The following is an 18683-nucleotide window of genomic DNA, read 5'->3' on the forward strand; positions in this document are numbered from 1 at the left end:
AGGAGGTGTTCGTTTACTGTTGCTATTCACAGCCAGCAATGTCTCCAAGTCTGGAATATTTCCAGTGTTAATTATCTCCATTAATAAGATACCAATGCCAGTCATAACATTTCAGTTTATTTCTAAAGAAGGATAAATATAGTTTTGGATGAAAGACTTGAAAGGAAACGTAAAAGAATAACAAGGGACTGTTGGAGCAGACCAAAAGCCACCCAGTGTAGCATCCAGTTCTCAGTGGCCAACCAGATGTTTATAGGAAGCTTGCAAGCAGAAAATGAGCACAATAGAACATTTCCATTCACCTCCTTAGAAGACACAGATTAAAAGAAACTCCTTTGTGAGAAAGGGCTGGTTAAAAATCTATGATTGGTAAAAGTAGACCTTAGTCTGGATCACAATTCACCAAGCCTTAACTCCAGGATATATTTATAATGCCAATATTCAGCCACAGACAACAAAATATGAAAAAAAAGCACAAACCTTTGAATAGGATCCTCCACATACCTACTGAAATTTACAGTAGGTGCTCATGAGCATGTGCAGGGTGTTTTTTGCAACTAATTGATATAAGTCATCCTTTGTGGTCTGACGGCCGTGTGTTGAGGAACAAGAGGCCATTCCATGTGTCCATAAAGCTGAACTACAAAGTTTGCTCGACAACCAAGGGACAGAATAACATTTCTGGCACATCACTGCGAAGTGCTAACCTATGTTTTCAGTTTTCAGTGGCAAGTTCTCTTTATAGGAGTTCCTGATTAAGCCCAGATCACCATGGGCAGGAAGCCAATTAGTACAGCCATGTGGATTTCTAACTGCCGCAACACACAGAGAAGTTATTTGAATCGGTCATGAGGGATATATCAGAGAGAGCGGTGGGAGGGAAGCGATAAGCCCCCTTACTTTAGAGGTTACTTTAAACTACCTCATTTAAACCTGCATTTTAAAAGCTAAACATCCTTTGCCGTTTTAATTTTGCATTCTACTACTACTGGAGCTTTGTATATTAAAAGGTGTGGGTTTTGACCTGCTCCCTCTGAAATCAGACTGCAATATTCCCTGCCCATGATTTCCATTTTCAGAAGAATATTCTCTGCACAGTATTAGGGCACAAGGATGCGCCAACCCCATTTGAAATTACTCTGCCCATGGCGGCTGTCTGCATGTGACCAGCAACTGCTGTGCATCACATTGAATGGCCTATTTTCTCCACGCTGCTTCAAGGCAGGGCCATGGAGAAAAGCCACTCCATCTACTTAGCGAGCTGTTGCACATAAACAGCTCACCATGTAGACACAGGCCCCATGGGAAGCAATTTAACACAGTCTCAACGTTTCATCCATTCAATGTACACGAGCCCTCAATATTTGGTCTAAAGAAGATACGGAAATATTGCTTCCTGCTACCTAATGGGATACTAATTGTTTTAAGTGTATGGTTTCGCCATATGGAGAATATGCTTATTCAGTTGGGCAGCGAAGTATTGCTAGGAACCTTTAAAAAAAATCCCATATAAGGCATACTCTCATCTACTGCTTTTAGACATACAGTGGAATTGTCTATAAATGCTACGTGTAAGGACATTTCATACATCATTTAAGCATCTGAAGAGAAACTGAAGTACGAGAGGATACAGTGACACATCTTTGTACTGGTGACTTCTGAAACCATTAGTGATAGCCTTGTGTGCTATTTCTGACCTTTTATTTTAACCGGCACACAGAACATTCTCCTACTGTCAGAATACTTATGAAGTGCCAGAATACTTATGTAACAAAAAGGCTACCTTCAAGGGCAGACTTTGGACTCTTCTTGCCCTTTACGAGGCAAAAAATTGGCACCACCACCCCTGCCTCCCGCTTTCTGTTCTGTTCAATTCACTATGTCATAGTTGCAACAACCTGCGGCACCTCCGAGGTTCAGAGTCCAGTGTGGTGGGAACTCGTTGCACTGCCCTAAATACGCCTCTGCTATCTTATATCCCTGCCCTCTCCATATCTAACAACAACCCTCAGTCAGTAGGTAGACTTTCTGCTTTATTCTGTCACCATTTAATTGTGCCTCAATCCCCAGAGACTAATCTTTCACCTTTTCAGGAGTGGAATGCGTGTTTCTCCTAATTTTTTATTCTTTTTAAAGCAGGCAAAGTGAGTTCCCTAGCTAATTTTTGAAGAGCTCCTATTTTCACTTAGGAGCAGGGCTTCAGAACTAATAATACAAATACGTTGATGATTTGAAGTAGACTACATTGCAGACAAGAGGGCACTAAGTCCACTTAGACGGCAATTCCTAAACACAAAAACTTGAGAGTAAGTCTCATTGAACTAAGTAGACATCGGTGGACTTGCATTGCAACATAGGTAACTAATAAAAGTAGCTTTCTTCAGTCCAACTTTTAAATTGGTTTTAAATTGGTTTTAATGTCTCCTTTTTGCTTCTCGCACTTCAATCTTACATGCTGTTTTAGTGTAAATCGGGGTTTCTTTTTTATTGAAGTATGTTAGGGGTGCTCTTGAATAAAAGGTAATTTGCCATGACCCCGAATCATAGAATCATAGAATTTTATAGCTGGAAGGGACCCAACTACAACCCTCTACAATGCAGGAGAAAAGGCCTGAGAGGAAAGCAGAGGAAAGCATTTTAAATTTCCATTATTGAAGCCAAATCTAGATGATTACCTAATGGATTAAGCAATTAAAGTAACATTTGAAAAAGGCAGTCAAGGAAAGGTAACTATTTTACATAGATAAGTCCTTAATCGATACAACTCCAATGCAAAAACAAGCAAACAAAACCACTCTGGATCACAACATACTGAGTGCAGCTAAGGAGAATAACAATTACCGTATTTTTCGCTCTATAACACGCACCCGACCATAACACGCATGTAGTTTTTAGAGGAGGAAAATCCGTAGGTATGCCACCCGTAGGCATTCCCTCCATAACACGCACAGACATTTCCCCTTACTTTCTAGGAGGAAAAAAGTGAGTGTTATGGTGCAAAAAATACGGTATCTTATCTGAAAGAAAACAATCTGCTTATCACAAAACGTCTATGAATGTATCTTCCATTGCAAGACCGTAACAGTGCAACATGCATAATTTAAACACAGATTCTGCATATGTTCAAACATTTTTTTTCCAGAACTTTGCAAGACACAATAAAGGTGGATAATGACTGTGCAGTTTCAGCAGAGAATACTGCAAGCGGTACATTTACAAGGTTTTCTAAAGCACCAAGAGGCCAACTTTTTCCTATTGTTTTTCCCCGCATACGACTTTGTGCTAAGTGCACAACAGTCCCTGGGAGAGCGAAGAGTGAATAACTGAAGACAAAGCTTTCCACAGGCAGCCTGGGAAGAAGAACTGATAGACTTTGTGTTATTGATAAGGCAGGCTGACTGTCTCCAGGTCTCAGTTGTGTTTTATATCAAAATAAACCAGTAGTAAATAGCAGTGCCTCTTCTTACTGGAAGCTTCTGTTACAGCAAACTGTAACTGACTTAATCCCAGTATATATTTTTAAAATGGGAGGGGGGATAACACCCATCCAAATGTCATTTGTCTAGAGATTAATCGCTTCTGCTCAGATTCATCAACTGAACGTGGCTGTCATGTTTCAATTCTAATGCATTCTAAACTTTTGCTCATTTTTGATAGGCCAGTTCACACCATTTAAGTCAATACTGAGAGAAGTGTATAAAAGAAAAAGCAAAACAAATCAAGAAAGACATTAATAAATAACAAAAGAGATGGAGCTAAGAAAGCATCTACCCAAGATTCTGCCCAGTGTCTGAAAAACAGTGTATTTAAAGTACTTGGTTCTTTCTGGTTTGTGTGTAATAAGAAGCAGTTAAAATTTCAAAAGCAATGGAACATTCAGTAAAAGGAACAATTACTTGAATTTATTCATGAAATTTAAATTATCTTGTTCTATTTATGTTGTCTTGAGTAAACAGATAAAAATTAACTGTTTTTAAATCACAAAATAACAAAGAGTTGATCCTTCATGGAAAAATCTTGACTCAACTGTACAAAAACTTATGCCTGCATATGACAACGCACTTGGCGCTGTGAGAAGGTATACTGAATGAAGTGTTTTGCCCGAGGCTGGTAGTTTGTGTTTTAAGACCCATTTTTATGCTGAGTGCCAGCTGTGCAAAGAGACAGTCCTCTGCACCAGTGACAGCATGTCATCTTTTGAGTAGGTGAGGCTGCCTCCCTTTCCAACCACAGAACATTTCAGCCCAGTGCAGCACCCAAATGCAAGGGTCAAGCGCTTTTAAAAGTCTTCCTGTACCACTGAGAGACCATTTCCCCACCAACAGCACCTGAAGTGGTTGCCGTCACGTGCTGCATCCCTGCTTTTAAAGCACTTACGAAAGAAAATGTAACTTTAACCATGCCATGGTTCACCCCACTGTGAAATATCTCTCTACACACCCATGGATAAAAGGAAGGGATCCCGTGCGAGAGAGTAAGTTAAGGTTGACTTCCAGTCAAAGTTCCAGCACCTCCCATAGAATCCATGCATTTTAAGGGAATGGGCATGCATTGTCATGACAAATAAAGCAAGTAATACGTCAAAGTTTTTGAAACATCAGGGAATGTTTGCTTCTAGTTGCATGCAATCTGGTTTAAAAAAAAATTAAATCAACATATAAATCCAAATTACATCTTTCACTAAAACTGAAAAAATATATCTTTCAGCCACACAAATGTAGGAGTTTAATATGGGCCTGAGCTCCTTAGCGCTTTCCACTATTTCCAATGGTGTGGCTCAGTCCTACGTTCCAAAGAGAAACAAGGCATCAGTGACAGTCTCACCTCATCAATGCCTCTGCCGATTTGAGTTAGCACTGAAGATTAGCTTGGATAACCAAAATCAATAAGCACAATGATGCAGTTATATTTAATTGTATTTTTCTCTCTTCCCCCATCTTTAGGGATACCACTACCCTTCAAACCACAATGTTAGGGGTGCTGCAGGGATAATAGACATACAGCGTTCTGTGCATGCCATGGCAGAATGACCCGCTCATGGCTCCCTTCAATCATAGCACATCACAGAAATAATGCTTTAAATGATTGTGAGAATCAGCTCTTAAAAAGGGAAAGGTCAAGTCAGAATGGAATGATGGAAGATGTGACTATTAACAGAGCACAGGTCTCCAAGTATTTGTACGATTGTGGGGATGCTTTAGAATGACACTGGGAAGCTGCTAAAAGATGAAATAGCATTATTGTATTCATTTGAATGTATTTAAAGTATTTCTTAAATGCCCTTCATCAAAATATTTCAGGGTGGTATACGAAAGCACAAGTAAAATTCACACAGAAGTCTAATTTAAAACCAACAAATATACTTAACAAAATACAAGAAGACCAAAAAAAACCCCAACCCCCCCAAAAAACCCAAAGCTAAAAGCAGGAAATAATACCATTTCCCTTTAAAAAATCTAAAATTTAAAATGTCTGGGCAAACAGGAAGGATTTCAATTGGTACTAAAAAACTTGTAATGTTGGTATCAGGCATGATTTCTTAGGGAGATAATTCCAAAATTGCGGCAGCAACAGTGAAAAACTTCTTTCCTTTGTTAAAGTAAAAACCCAGTTCACATGTCACAGCAAGCCAGAAAACCACATTTTACTGTGAACAAGCACTATACTATTACACACTGCTGAACTGCTCCTGTTTCACTTCACCCTGAAGCCAGGAGAAGGGAATCACAATACTTATGGTTTGATTCGCTTAAACCATGATCAGGAAGCCAGTACCGAAGTTTGGCTTCAGACCATGGTTTGCTAGGAGAGAAACAAACTATGAACTTGCTTCACACACCAAACCCTTGTGGTTTGCTGCTTCCAGTTCCCAGAATGGCAGAGTGAAATAGTATTGATTCGGATTGTGGATGCAGTCATATAGTGAACATCTGCTAAAGAGGGTGTTGGAACATGGCCTTTCCCAAAGATCTTATGGCAAAGGCAGGCTAGCATGGGTCAAGGCGGTTCCTTCAGGTATTCAAATTATGCTACCTGTTCGTTATGCACATAGGTCATCACACTTTGTAGAACTTGTATCAAACTTTGCATGAAAGAAGTATCTGAAGAAGTGTGCATGCACATGAAAGCTCATACCAATAACAAACTTAGTTGGTCTCTAAGGTGCTACTGGAAGGATTTATATATATATATATTGTTTTATCACAGTTGCCAATACAGAGGTTTCAGATGTCTCTCTAAAACCCTATTACGCTGATTTGACATTTGGTCAAAGCAACTAGAAAACAAAGCTTGGCAAAAAGAAAAGAAAGGAGATGAGCCATATGTTTCATGAATGAAGCAAGATTAATAGAAGAATGAGTAGGAATCTCCAGAGAAGCAATGGACTAACAAGTCACACAGCAAAATGTCGTTTTAATGGAGTAAAACATGTGTCTCTCTTTGTCAATGGCTTGCAATTTAAAATAAAAAATAAAAAAGGTCAGAAGGAGGCATCAACCCTGTTATTTATTAGTATCACAAAAAGCACTCACCTAGCTTGCTGGCAAACACTGCAGAGCCAACCTTTCTCCTTCCTTTGATAGGAGCTGCAGTTCTTGCAGATGTTGTATTTGCAATCCTGGCACTGCCGCTTGGTATTGATGAGAAACGTAAAAGGGGAGCAGCAACGCATGCAGCAGCGCTCGTTAAACCTCTGCTGCTTGGAGAGAATGCTGCACTTGTTACCCTCTTCATCGAGCTTCTGCTTCATTTCACTGGAACCCCAGAAGAAAGAAACGAAAGAGAGAAAATCAAAGTAATGCCGTTTCCATTCAGCAATCGGACCAGTCTTCAGTAGCACAGGGACAGACCCTCCAAGTGTCCCTATTTCCTAAGATTAACAGAAGCCATCCTGATTTCTGATTTGATCCCGGAAAGTCCCGCTTTTCCTTAGGATGTCCCTATTTTCATCAGAGGGTATGGCATGAGTACTCAGGGCCATCTTAAGCATATGCACTGTCGGGGTGCAAAGATTCACCCGATGCTCCCCCAGGTTGCCCAGAGTCGCCAACCTTTTTTTAGAGATCTGACACCACGCTTATCTCTGCTCAGGAAAAGAAAACAGGAAACATAAGGAGCCCAGCGCAACAAACCAGCCTGAGGCATCAGCGTTGGCAACTGAGCGAAGCCGGGCACCTCGTGGTGTAAGCAGCGTGCACTGGATGGGCCTCTCCATGGCCCTATGCCAATCCCAGGCACGCAGGAGATCGGAGCTAGCTGGCCACCTCAGCACCTTGCTTGCTCACTCACTCATCCCTGAACTCACGGCGCAGAGCCGCCTGTAGCAGAAGAGACTGATGCGGTGCTCTGACCGATGGGCGGGCTCTTCCCCGGACTCCAATTCTCGGGCCCTGGACTCTTGGCCTGGCACCCCTGAGAGCCTGGCACCTGGCACCCCTGGCGCCTATGGTTAAGACAGCCCGGCGAGTACTGCAGGTTTGAGGGACCCCTGAGGCAAGCTCTCATTGAGAGGGCTCTCCAGTTCATACTGCCCTGGTGGCCATTCCCAGGTTCTCTACCCTGCCAATGCCATGCCTGCTCCTTTGCTTGCTTGGCAGCCCCACACTCCTGCGCTACACTGCCATCCACCCAAGGGCAGGATCACCCTTCCTGTCACAGGCTTGTTGTTGTTGTCTCACCTGGTCCAAGTATTCATCAACCCAAGCTTGTTGGCTTACCCATCTAGGCAACAGGCTGTCTGTCTGCTGCCCATCTGAAAATGGCACCCAGAGGATGTGCAAAGAGAACTACTTTATATGATTAGATAACATTGCTGCCTTCCCATTTCCTCTGAGATCCATTTTCAAATTGGCAGCTGGGGTTGATGATCTCTCTCTCTCAAAAAAAACCACACACCCTGTGGCACCCCCCCCACATGCTTTGTGTGTAGGGCTGGGCAATATCAGGTTTTCAACATCATGGTATATCACCAGCTAAACATCATAATATACTGATATATCACAATGTCTGAAATAAGGAGGCATTGCAAGAGGCTGCCTTCATGGTTTTCACTGCATCGTGATTTTTGCCAGCGCCTGCTCTTGTGATTTTCTGCCCCGTGCATGAGGCGGGGGGGGGGGCAGAGCCGACAGAGTTAACAGGGACTGCAGGAGTCAAGGCAAGCATTTGTGGCTTTTCTCGCAACATGATTTTTGCATAGCGCGCGCGCACACACACACACACACACACACACAATGCATCTTGGAATGCTATTTTCACTAACATATGCCTTTCTATGCACACTTTCCCCCAATATACTCATTTTCTACACATTATTTGGTTGGAGTGCTGAATTGCAAAAATTTGGAGAAGTGTGAATTTCGAAGGACAGCTGTGTTTCACTTCGCTTCTTGCTTGGGGAAGTGTGAGCTAGGTTTCTTTGCATTAAAATGTAAACACAACTGAATTGCTCCCTCATTCCTGGATTAGATTTAATGAAAGACTCTTAAAAACTATACTGGAATGTTGTTTTAGGATCACAAATTTGTGAGGTATAGTTATTTTTAGTCAATACTCCCCCACCCCATGCCTTGAGGAGGGATAAATGAGGTCTACTGCAATGTGCTTTGAAGATTCCAGAAGCCTAGGAGCAGTAAGCCATTAAACTTTAAACAGCCTAACTACATTCTCTAAAGAAGTTATAAAGGTTTAATGCCAGTTTATGTAATGTTTATATAATGTCATATATTATTGCTCTTCTGTTTAATGCTCACTCGAACCTGTTGAGTGGTGTCCTTCATTTCCATTTGAGTGGCCCCTGCTTTTATAATTTCCAAAACTTGTATTTTATATTTCCCACAGTACTAGCCTAATAAACCACACTATTAGTCTGTGTTACACATGGCAGTCACTCTCCTCCTTGCTGATTAACAAAGGACTGTCTTCTCTGCCAAAGCAAGCATCCTGAAGCCCTGAGAAAAGTAATGCAGTAAGGGGACAAAGTAGCAACTGGTCTCTCTAATGTAGTAGCCGTAGTAGTAGTAATCATCATCGTAACTTATTATTTATACCCCGCCCATCTGGCTGGGTTTCCTCAGCCACTCTTTTTTAATGACCTTAACGACATTATTGATTTCATCTTCATATCCTCGGAATCTGTTCACACCTCTGCTCTTTCCTTCTCATAACATTTCAACCATTTGCTGCATCAGGTCAACAAACAATGGGAGAGAGCTGGTCTGAGAATGCTACCTGCTATCTTGCCAAATCTTTACCTAAAAATTTCTAGTGTAATGCTATCTGTCTGTCTGTCTACAGTTTGCCAGATTCCAGACCAGGATACAAACACATTTAAATGCATAACAAGACCATAAAGCAGGAGGCGATAACAAATTGATATGAGATAAACCATCCGCATTATAACCAACATGCTAAGTTCTAATTAATGCATGAAGGGGTTAAGACCATAGAGTAAGTTGGTGTGCCCAGCATAGTTATGTCTCTCTCTCCCTCACCTTGGGTGGATGAGTTGTCAAGCCTTTGTTCTACCCATGTTAACCTTACCAGCAAGGAGGTCTAAGATGAATGCTCCGAGCTTAGATTGCATGACTTAAGCAAGCCTCCCCCCCCCCCGCACCAAGGAACCTGTGTCTTTTGCCTAAGGATACAAACCAGCGTAACAGCTGCGGCTGGTATTTCCAGACTCAGCCATTTTTTTGTTTCTTCTTCCCAAGCAGATTTGGTGTAGTCTGGAAGCTGCATAACACCTAAATGGTCTCATTTGAATGTCTGCTAACTCCTTCCACGTTCCTACTTAAGTCTTTTACAAGATGTAGAGTCCAGCCAGCTCCCACCTTACCACCGCTTTGGTTACCATCTAGCCCGATGAAGAGTTCTGAATAACTCAAAAGCTTGCACATTATTTTGTGTCATTTTGGTTGGCTTAATGAAACTATTGCTCCAATATGGATTTTGGAATCGGCTGATTCTGAAAGCACTACACTTAAAAAAAACTAAAAAAAACTTTTAGGATAAATATACTAAGAGAAATACACTTTAATTAAACGTGCCAGAAACGTTTACTGAATAGAACTTATCTGTGAGTAGGCTTTACAGAAATATCGTGGCAACTGGCAAGGGCACTGCTAGTTGTTAATTCAGTGTATTAAATACTCTGAGGAACCCATGTTCTAATTCCGTTGCCAGCTAATTGAGAAAAAAACACAATGCACCCTTTGAGAATATAAAAGCCGGAAGTTATTTGCATCTGTCTCTGGCACTAATTGCACTAAGAAAAACATGGAAGGAAATCTGGCATGGGTAATGCACTGAGTATAGCAGCAATAGAATTCATGGTCCCAGGTAATATAGTCTGAAGGCACCTGAGTGAGAAGCTACCACCTGAACAGAAGTTAAGTAGTTGTGTTCAGTGCTTGGATGACTGCCATGGAATCACATGTATGGTGCTTGGGTCTCCCTACTGAAGAAAGGTGGGAAATAAATGTAAGGAAAGAACAATGCTGTTTTATGGTTACATTATGACACTATTCATAATTTGGATTTATTCTAACAGAAGAACACAACTTGCATTCTAATGAATAATGAACAGTGGAAACTCACTTTCTAGAAAACATCCCTAGACAGTGCAGAGTTGGAATTGTAGGAATAAAACAGAAGATAAGTCTTCAACATTTGAAATGATAAAATATTTATTTCCTCTACTTCTAAAACTCCCCGGATTTATTATTTAATCAGCAGAACAGAGGGGATATTTGTTAAAGTTCAAAGAATAACAGATGCATCAAGGAAAGTGGTAAGTTATGCAAATTGGACAAACATTTCAAATTACGCACTGTGACTGCTGCTACTCAGTTTTAAAAAGACTGCACAAATAAAAATGCCCCCCCCCCAAGAATATTGATTTTATATTTGTCTCATCTGGTTTCATGAACTGAATCAAAGTTTGCTTTTTAATTTCACATTGCTAAATTAAGCTCACCTTTAAAATCAACAGGGGCAAAAATTAATGTAATTTATTGCATGTTGAGATAGCATGTGAGATTAATTCACACTGAAGTCTAGTTCACATAAACAACAGATGAGGTGTTAAAACTGTGCCTGGATGACTCCACTTCAAAGGGAGATGGGAAATTGCATGATTGAATGCTTTCCCAGGAGAAATATTTCCTGCTCTCATAAAGTGGGTAATTCACACATGCAACCCTGACACCCAATTTCAGATCTTTTGACCTTGAACCTCCAGAATGTGGCACCTCAAGGGTGACGACCAAGATAAATCAAAAGTAATTTTATCCTATCAAAAGGGAAATACCATACTTATTAAAAGATGTAACATGCGATCAATAAACACAGACTTCATAAGCTACACAGTAACAATAGGCTAAATTTAAAAGGGTTTGCAACTACTAAGAGTTAAAACTAATCATATAGCCTATGAGGTCTCGGACCACTAGGATCATCTAGTTCAACCCCCTGCAACGCAGGAATTGTTTGCCCAAAGTGGGGCTTGAACCCAGAGTTAGGAATAAGCAAAATACAGGGCGGTTCAATTCACCTTAACACAGAGAACCTAATAGTAGTATTTGCTGGCACTGTATGCATGCACACAGTCTGACAAAATGCATGAGAAAATAAATATATCTAATCTTTGGGCTATTTCTTATATGAGGCAGAAACTGGTTTAAAATGCCCCATTAGATGTACAATTTTAAAAGCAAATAGCTCTTAATGCATTTTCCCTTGAGCCTCAACATTTCGTTATGATTTACTGTCAAAACTGGTGTTTGCTTTCCGTTGCCTTGTGGAACCCTCTGGCAGCGGGGCAGCATACAAAGCTGAAAATGAAATTGCTATCATACAATAAAAAGTTTCAAAAAAGTAATAAAGCCATAGCCACACATCTTCAGCAACTTCATTTGCTAGAAAATGTTGGTATTTATCATGAGCATCTAGTATGGAATCAAGTACAAGTATTTATTTAGATTTATAGTTTTATTTGAATGCCCATGGCTAAAATATCTCATGGTCCAAGTGTGGCTTCCAACAATATGCCTGGGTTACAGACTAGCCTCAAACTCACACAAGACTGCGGCTCTCATTCTGTTGAAAGATTTTTCAGTCATCATGTATGGAGCCAAGTGTGCTGCTCAAACGTTACATGGTTCATGGAAGGAGTGCAGTTCACATGGGAAGTTAATTTGTGCTAAGTGGCCTCCAACATATCATTGGATTAAAGTTATAGAATTTTGATTTCTTCCTCCTCTTTGTCTCCTTTTCCTCTTTCTCCTTCGCTCCCTTTTCTTTGCTCCTTACTTCTATTTTATGGTTTGAAATATTGATTTGAGGGTCTCTTTGTTCAATGATAGATAGGGCTATGAAGAATTCAATATGCAAAAGGTTCCTTTCCCCATCATTTTTTCCTTTTTCCTTTGGCTGGTGCTTTTCCATAGAAGTAGAGGATATTGTTAGGAAATAATGGTGTATGATAGCCCTTAGGCCTCTCCCTTTGTATGCTGAATGCATGATCTACTCTGTTTTGGAAAGGGGTTTGTCTGTTGGTCCAAATTCCCACCCATCTGCCTCCCCATATGTAGATATTCAAATGCCTTTCACAATATTGCCATCCAATCTGTCACAAGAGTTCCAGAAGTGGAGCAGCCATTTTTCATCTACATTTGGAAACGTGGCAATGGTTGGAGACCACTTTGAATCAAGATGACGAACCAAACAGTTCCAAACTCTAATTATTTGGACGTCTCTGAAGATATTGTCACCCAATTTGGCACCAATAAGCCAATTTCCAAAGATGGAGAAGGATTGAGATAGCACTGGATGCCATTTTGAATCAAGATTGTGGGCTGAACCTTTCAAAGCTGTGCTGATTTTAATCAAATTTGACAGTAATCTAATAGGGTTGTGTACCATATTCAGATAAAGCCTTACTTCTGAACCAAATTGGGCAGATTTGGGTAGATCCAGGCTTGGGCTGAAGACTTTCAGCTAATGAGCAGAGGGTACAATATTGGTGGCTGCAGGGGTCTTAGTCACCAACATGCTACCCACAAGGAGCACACTGGGAAGTAGACTACTGTAATAAATTTAACAACAACTATTATTATTATTTCCAAAATAAAAAAATCTGACTATTTGTATTAAGGAAAGTGATTGGGAATGCACTGGGAAGTATGGAATAACAATTGCTTGACATGATGTTGTACAACCTCGCCTCAGAAACAAATCAGAATGAATGCTCAGTAGACAGTGGACATCATATACCGTATTTTTCGCCCTATAGGATGCACTTTTTCCCCTCCAAAAATGAAGGGGAAATGTGTGTGCGTCCTATGGGGCGAATACAGGCTTTCGCTGAATCCTGGAGAGCGAGAGGGGTCGGTGTGCACCGACCCCTCTCGCTCGCCAGGCTTCAGGAAGCTCCGCGCAACCCTCCGGAGCCCGGCGCAAAGCCGTGCCGGCTCCCGAAGGTTGCACAAGCTCCCAGAGCGATGCCAAAGCTGTGCCCATTCTGGGGGCTGGGGGAAAATAATTTTTCCCCTTTATTCCCCCCCCCAAAAAATCTAGGTGCGTCCTATGGGCCGGTGCGTCCTATAGGGCGAAAAATACGGTAATCTCCCAACAAAGCTTCTGCAAACTAATCAGGCTGAATGCTCTGGGCGAATACAGCCAATATTGCAAATGGGGAAGACTGCTTTTCAAAACTTTCCTGGGTTTTCAACTTGTGCAAAATTTGATAAGAACCCACCCTCTGTTGCAGTCAGGTTTTGTTGCTGCCACACTTAGTACCACTAGCAGCATTCATTTCTATAAATATTAATAAGTGAATTTGGTGGGACAATAATTGTTCAGGTTTGTCCAATAATTTGCAATGGTACAATAGTGAGTCACAGTGGATGTGCCACACAAGAATTTTTGTATCCTTTCATAGCATAAAATTGTCCTGCAGCAGTGGTTTAACATTTCAAGTGATGTGGTAGACTAAAAGCATGTATTATGTAATGTACAGACATTATGTGAATCTCATGATTTGAGTAATGATTAAAGCATCCTTTAAAACCAAAAATAAATGAAGGGGAAACATGAGAGCAACCACTGTCAAATATAGCTTTCGGGTTTGGCATGTTTCTTGCAAATAGAAAGGAACAGAGATCTCTAAAGCTACTCTGATAGTCTGAGTGCAATATACCAGCAAATTGGCTGGGCAGGTGCCAAGCCTTACAGATTCCATATGGCTCAGTACCGAGAGAGATAAACTTTAATGCAGCCTCCAGAAAAGAGAATAAAAATATTCAGTTTCTTCTTGATGCACAGAAGTCAAGTAACTTATTTCTAATCAGAGCCTCTGCAAGATTTACAATCCCAAGGTTCATCACAGAACTGATTTCCAAGAAGCCAAGTTATTATTTGTTTGGTGCAACCATTATATACCTTCCTGATAAATGCTTAATCAAATAGTCCAGAAGTAGGTGATCCTATAATGGTCTATATTATGCCCAGTGGCTGGGGCTTCTGCAGTGTTTATCACAGTTCTACTACTGATAAGAACTGTAGAGAAGAAGGGTAGGGTGACTTAAACCTGTCCCCAACTTTTGGGTGGACATCTCTAGGTTTATGGTATTTGATCCAGAAACATTGGTGAGGTATATAGCTAATCCACAAACGGCTCCTTAGAAACCTTTAAACTAGCGTATATGGCATGCAGCACAGATACCTGATATGCTAACACTAATGTTCAAAATGCATTCTGTAGGAGCTTGGATATGCCAAGCTGATATTAATGTTAGTCCAGGCAAAGATACCTGCTAAAACAAGTGTTTTCTTTTTGAAATCAACTCCGCTCTCCAGAATAGAACCATCTACTTCTTCTGAGTGCTACACTCTGGCCTCTAATACTAACCTTATTGGAAAGTTTATATTCTACTTCTAAGACAAAGCTGGTTGTAGAGTAATTAAGGAAAGTAACATCTGTACATTAATCATATGGTTTGAGCAATGCCAAACTAGTTCTCCGGGTGATGTATTTAATGGAATATTCATCTCTGCTGTGAATGATTAGATGTATTTCCTGCGCTGGTGTTTCAAACTGGATTATCTTGTGTTAACTGTTTGAGAAATACAATTTTACGCCTCTCTATTAGCAGCCCCACTGCCATTAGTGCAGAGTGAGAGAAGGGGGGCTAGGTGCAATTTGGGAACCATGGGCAGACACCCTTTTCCTCCTAAGATACATTACCAAGGAATCAAAGTTTGAGATCACTCTCAGATTCCATACTGCTACTCCCATATGAGCAACCCTAATGACTTAATGTTGAGGGGAGGTGGAAATGTTCTATGGGAATTCTCAGCTAAGCTTTTCATCAATTGCCTTGGAGATTTCTTCTACATTCAAATGTAAGAGTGGACATTTCAGTTTACATTCAGCTGCCTTTCAGCTCAGATCTCACCTGGCCTTTGGCAATTTATGGCTGAAGATGTGCCTTGACACAGAAACAAACAAAAATACATTGCAGGATAGGTTTCAGCAGTTTTGGGGGATAAATGATATACATTGTTAGATGCTGAAAATCCAACAGCAGAACCACTAAACATATAGGATAGTTTTCCATTTTGACCCCTTACACAAAACACCACTTGAGCAAGAGAAAGTAACTAGCATATAAAGCCTGGATTAATGACTAATACTTTTCACTGAATTATGACAGTGTATACAATACTATTTTTCCTTTCAAAACTCAATGCTGGGCTTGTTACAAAACAAAACAAAAAAGTGAACTGCAGAAAGGGATTAACAGGCACATGATAAGAACTAAATAAGGTAAAAACCCAGCTTTCCTGCTTGGTCAGCCTCCGAACAAATTAGGTCATCCAAGAAATGCCAAGAAAGTTACATTATACATCATGCAAGCAAGGCTAGAAGACAGGTACCAGTGGTCATCCTCACCAAAGAAATCACCGTACAAAGAATGGGCATTATGCAGAACTTAAAATGAATGAAGGAAAATATCAACATTTAAATGGTCAGTTGTGGTGATAATGACCTCTTTAAAAAAATCACCCCTGCCTTCTCTCCGCATTGAAAGCAGCTCACACATTTAGTAATACTGGAAACGTACTGAATAACAAGAAGGAATAAAATAGATTAAGGCTGCAAGCTTAACAATGTCTGCCCAGTAGTAAGACCCACCGAATACCACGAAACTCACTCCCAAGTAAATGAGAACAGGATTGCAGCAGAATTCCTCCGTAAAACGTTCTGAAGTGGTTGCTCATCTAGAATGCCTTTCCAAATTATTCCAGGAAAGGCAGTCATGTGCTTCATTAGGAAGTACATTTCAGAAGGTCAGAGCCACAACCCAAAAGACCTTGCTCTACCAAATCATTATTCTCGCAGAGGTGATGGTGGAAGACCATATTGCAAAAGATACAGTAACAGCTAAGTATAGTTGGTGCTCAGTGACACAGCAAACCTCTTATCATTGTGCTGCATAGACCTGTCCCACTGTGCTTTGTATAAACTGCAATACTATCGCCACATTTTATTAACAAGTGGAGTTACGTTGATGTAGCTGACTAGGTTTAATCCACAGCATCTCTAGGTAGAGCTGGCGATATTCTCTGCAGAGTCACTGCCAGTCGGTGACTTTTTTAATGTGTAGGATTGTTTTTTAAAAAATAAATAAATAAACAACAACAATACTTCTCTCCCTTCCCCAAACAAAGATTGGCAAACATTTATAAAGAAAACAGTATCTTTAAACATGTCAAGATTGTCATGGTCTCAACACCTTAAAATATTCTCTACAGTTAGTGTAGACAATAATGGGATAGAATGACCTGTAGTCTAACAGGGACAGTTGGAGCATATGTGACCATCACCATATGCAGGCCTTTTTGACTTTATAAATCACACCAGATTATAGAAGTACAAAGTTATATAAATGACATAGTTAAGAAGGCAGGATAATGAGAGTTGCCATCAATACTGCTGTAAATTCTGCTCTGAAGTGCATTAAAAGTCGCTGCGGGAAATGATTTGAAGGGTGAAGAAGTAAATAAATACATAAATAAAAGATGTAGACCAGGATGCAAATAATCACATTGCGCTAGTTTCTTGCCCAAAGGTACTTTACACTTTAATTTCTCAAATCAAAATCTGCATAGCAAATATGTTTTTTTGTTTTGTTTTTTAAGTCTTCCTAAAGTTTCAAAATAAGTTTGCTATGCAGCACAGAGAGGATGGGGCTGATGTTCAATAAAAAAAACCCAATTTAATTGGCATGTGTAAGCCTTTGGTTGAATCTAAAGTGCTTTGGAATGTGACAATAGAAAATGCTCAGGTTGTATATATGTGTAAATAAAACCACATATTCTAAAGACACCACAGTCTCCACTGCCATTCATTCCTAGGAAATTGAACTCTGGGTATGCACTGGAACCTGTGAAATCTCACTATTGAGAATTGGGGTGACTGTGACAATAATATTGCTTCACATAAGTCACCAGTGGCTTTACTGCCAGTTAATATGGAAGCAAACCACTGCTGTTTAAAAAGCTGGGTGCAAGCACAAGTGAGTTCTACCAGCACAGCAACTGATTTGCACACTTCTACCTTTTACTGCCCCAAGCAAGTAACATAAAACAAAACAAACGGTAAAGCTGCTTCTTAATTGCAGTTTATTTTCCAGAAGGCTCTGTGTTTTTTAGGTACCTTCTGTTGTTTCATATTCTGAACATCTGCTTAGAGGAAGGAAACTCAGGAAATGCTAACAGCTTAGTTATGCAGAGGTGCTGGGGGGTGTCAAGAGTTTCTAAACAAGTGAACACCTCCATGGTGATATAGAGACTATTAATAACACATTCCCTTTCATATCAATATAGGGCCAATTCAATTCAGGCACTTAGCCCCACTAACCCCATTGAGGCTTACTTCTGAGAAGGCATGTATAGAATTCCACTGCAAGGTAGTTAGCCAGGAGTTATTTGCCCAAGGAACCTGATTATCCTAGTTCAGTGGTGGCGAACCTTTGGCACATGTGCCAGGGTGGGCACGCAGAGCCCTCTCTGGTGGCACACACACTACTGACACATCTGAGTGGAGGCAGCCACTGCCGAAGAAGAGCCCTGCCCCCTCCGCCACTGTTTCCCACCGGCGCAGCCGCTCCTCCACCAGCCAGGTGCTCCTGGGGCAGCTCCCCAAGCAGGCCGCGCGCAGCTGGCCCCTGGCAGCCCCAGCTGTTGTGCCAACTCGGGAAGCGCCACTGACCTCTGTGCACCATCTTTACTGAGAGGCAGGAAGCCAGAGAGTGGGGCTGCACCATGCCCAGGAACCTGCCTGGAGCACAACCCATTCTTTGGGGTGCTGCAAAGACGTGGCTCCCATCCAGGTTCCGGGGCCCCACCGGAGCACCACCCAGCCCCTTGCCTGAGCCATGTCTTGCCACTGCAGCGAAACAGCGGAGCCTATACAGGGTCCAGGGCCTCCTCCCGGGAAGTGAGATACCTCAAAAGCCCAGCCGGCCCACGTGGCAGAACTTTGGGCAGCATGCTTGGAGTGGGGTCCCTGGCTGGGGCAGGTCTTCAGCTCCGCTGGCGGGGACGCAGCTGGTGGCTGCTCCTACGAGAAGTCTTCCCCAAAACCCCCTCCCCAAAACAACAACTCCCCAAAAAGC

General features: G+C 41.3%; 1 protein-coding gene across 6 annotated transcripts in view; it reads right to left on the reverse strand.

The window, feature by feature from the left end:
- Positions 1 to 18683, reverse strand: part of MYRIP (myosin VIIA and Rab interacting protein) — a 149357-nt gene that overhangs the window by 78689 nt on the left and 51985 nt on the right. For all 6 annotated transcript variants that reach the window (XM_053409639.1, XM_053409640.1, XM_053409635.1 and 3 more), the window contains exon 3: positions 6534 to 6755. In XM_053409639.1, coding sequence (XP_053265614.1) covers positions 6534 to 6755 — 222 coding nt within the window. The remainder of the gene's footprint in view (positions 1 to 6533; positions 6756 to 18683) is intronic.

The sequence above is a fragment of the Podarcis raffonei genome, chromosome 12 (assembly GCF_027172205.1).
Source record: "Podarcis raffonei isolate rPodRaf1 chromosome 12, rPodRaf1.pri, whole genome shotgun sequence".
NCBI lineage: Eukaryota > Metazoa > Chordata > Lepidosauria > Squamata > Lacertidae > Podarcis > Podarcis raffonei.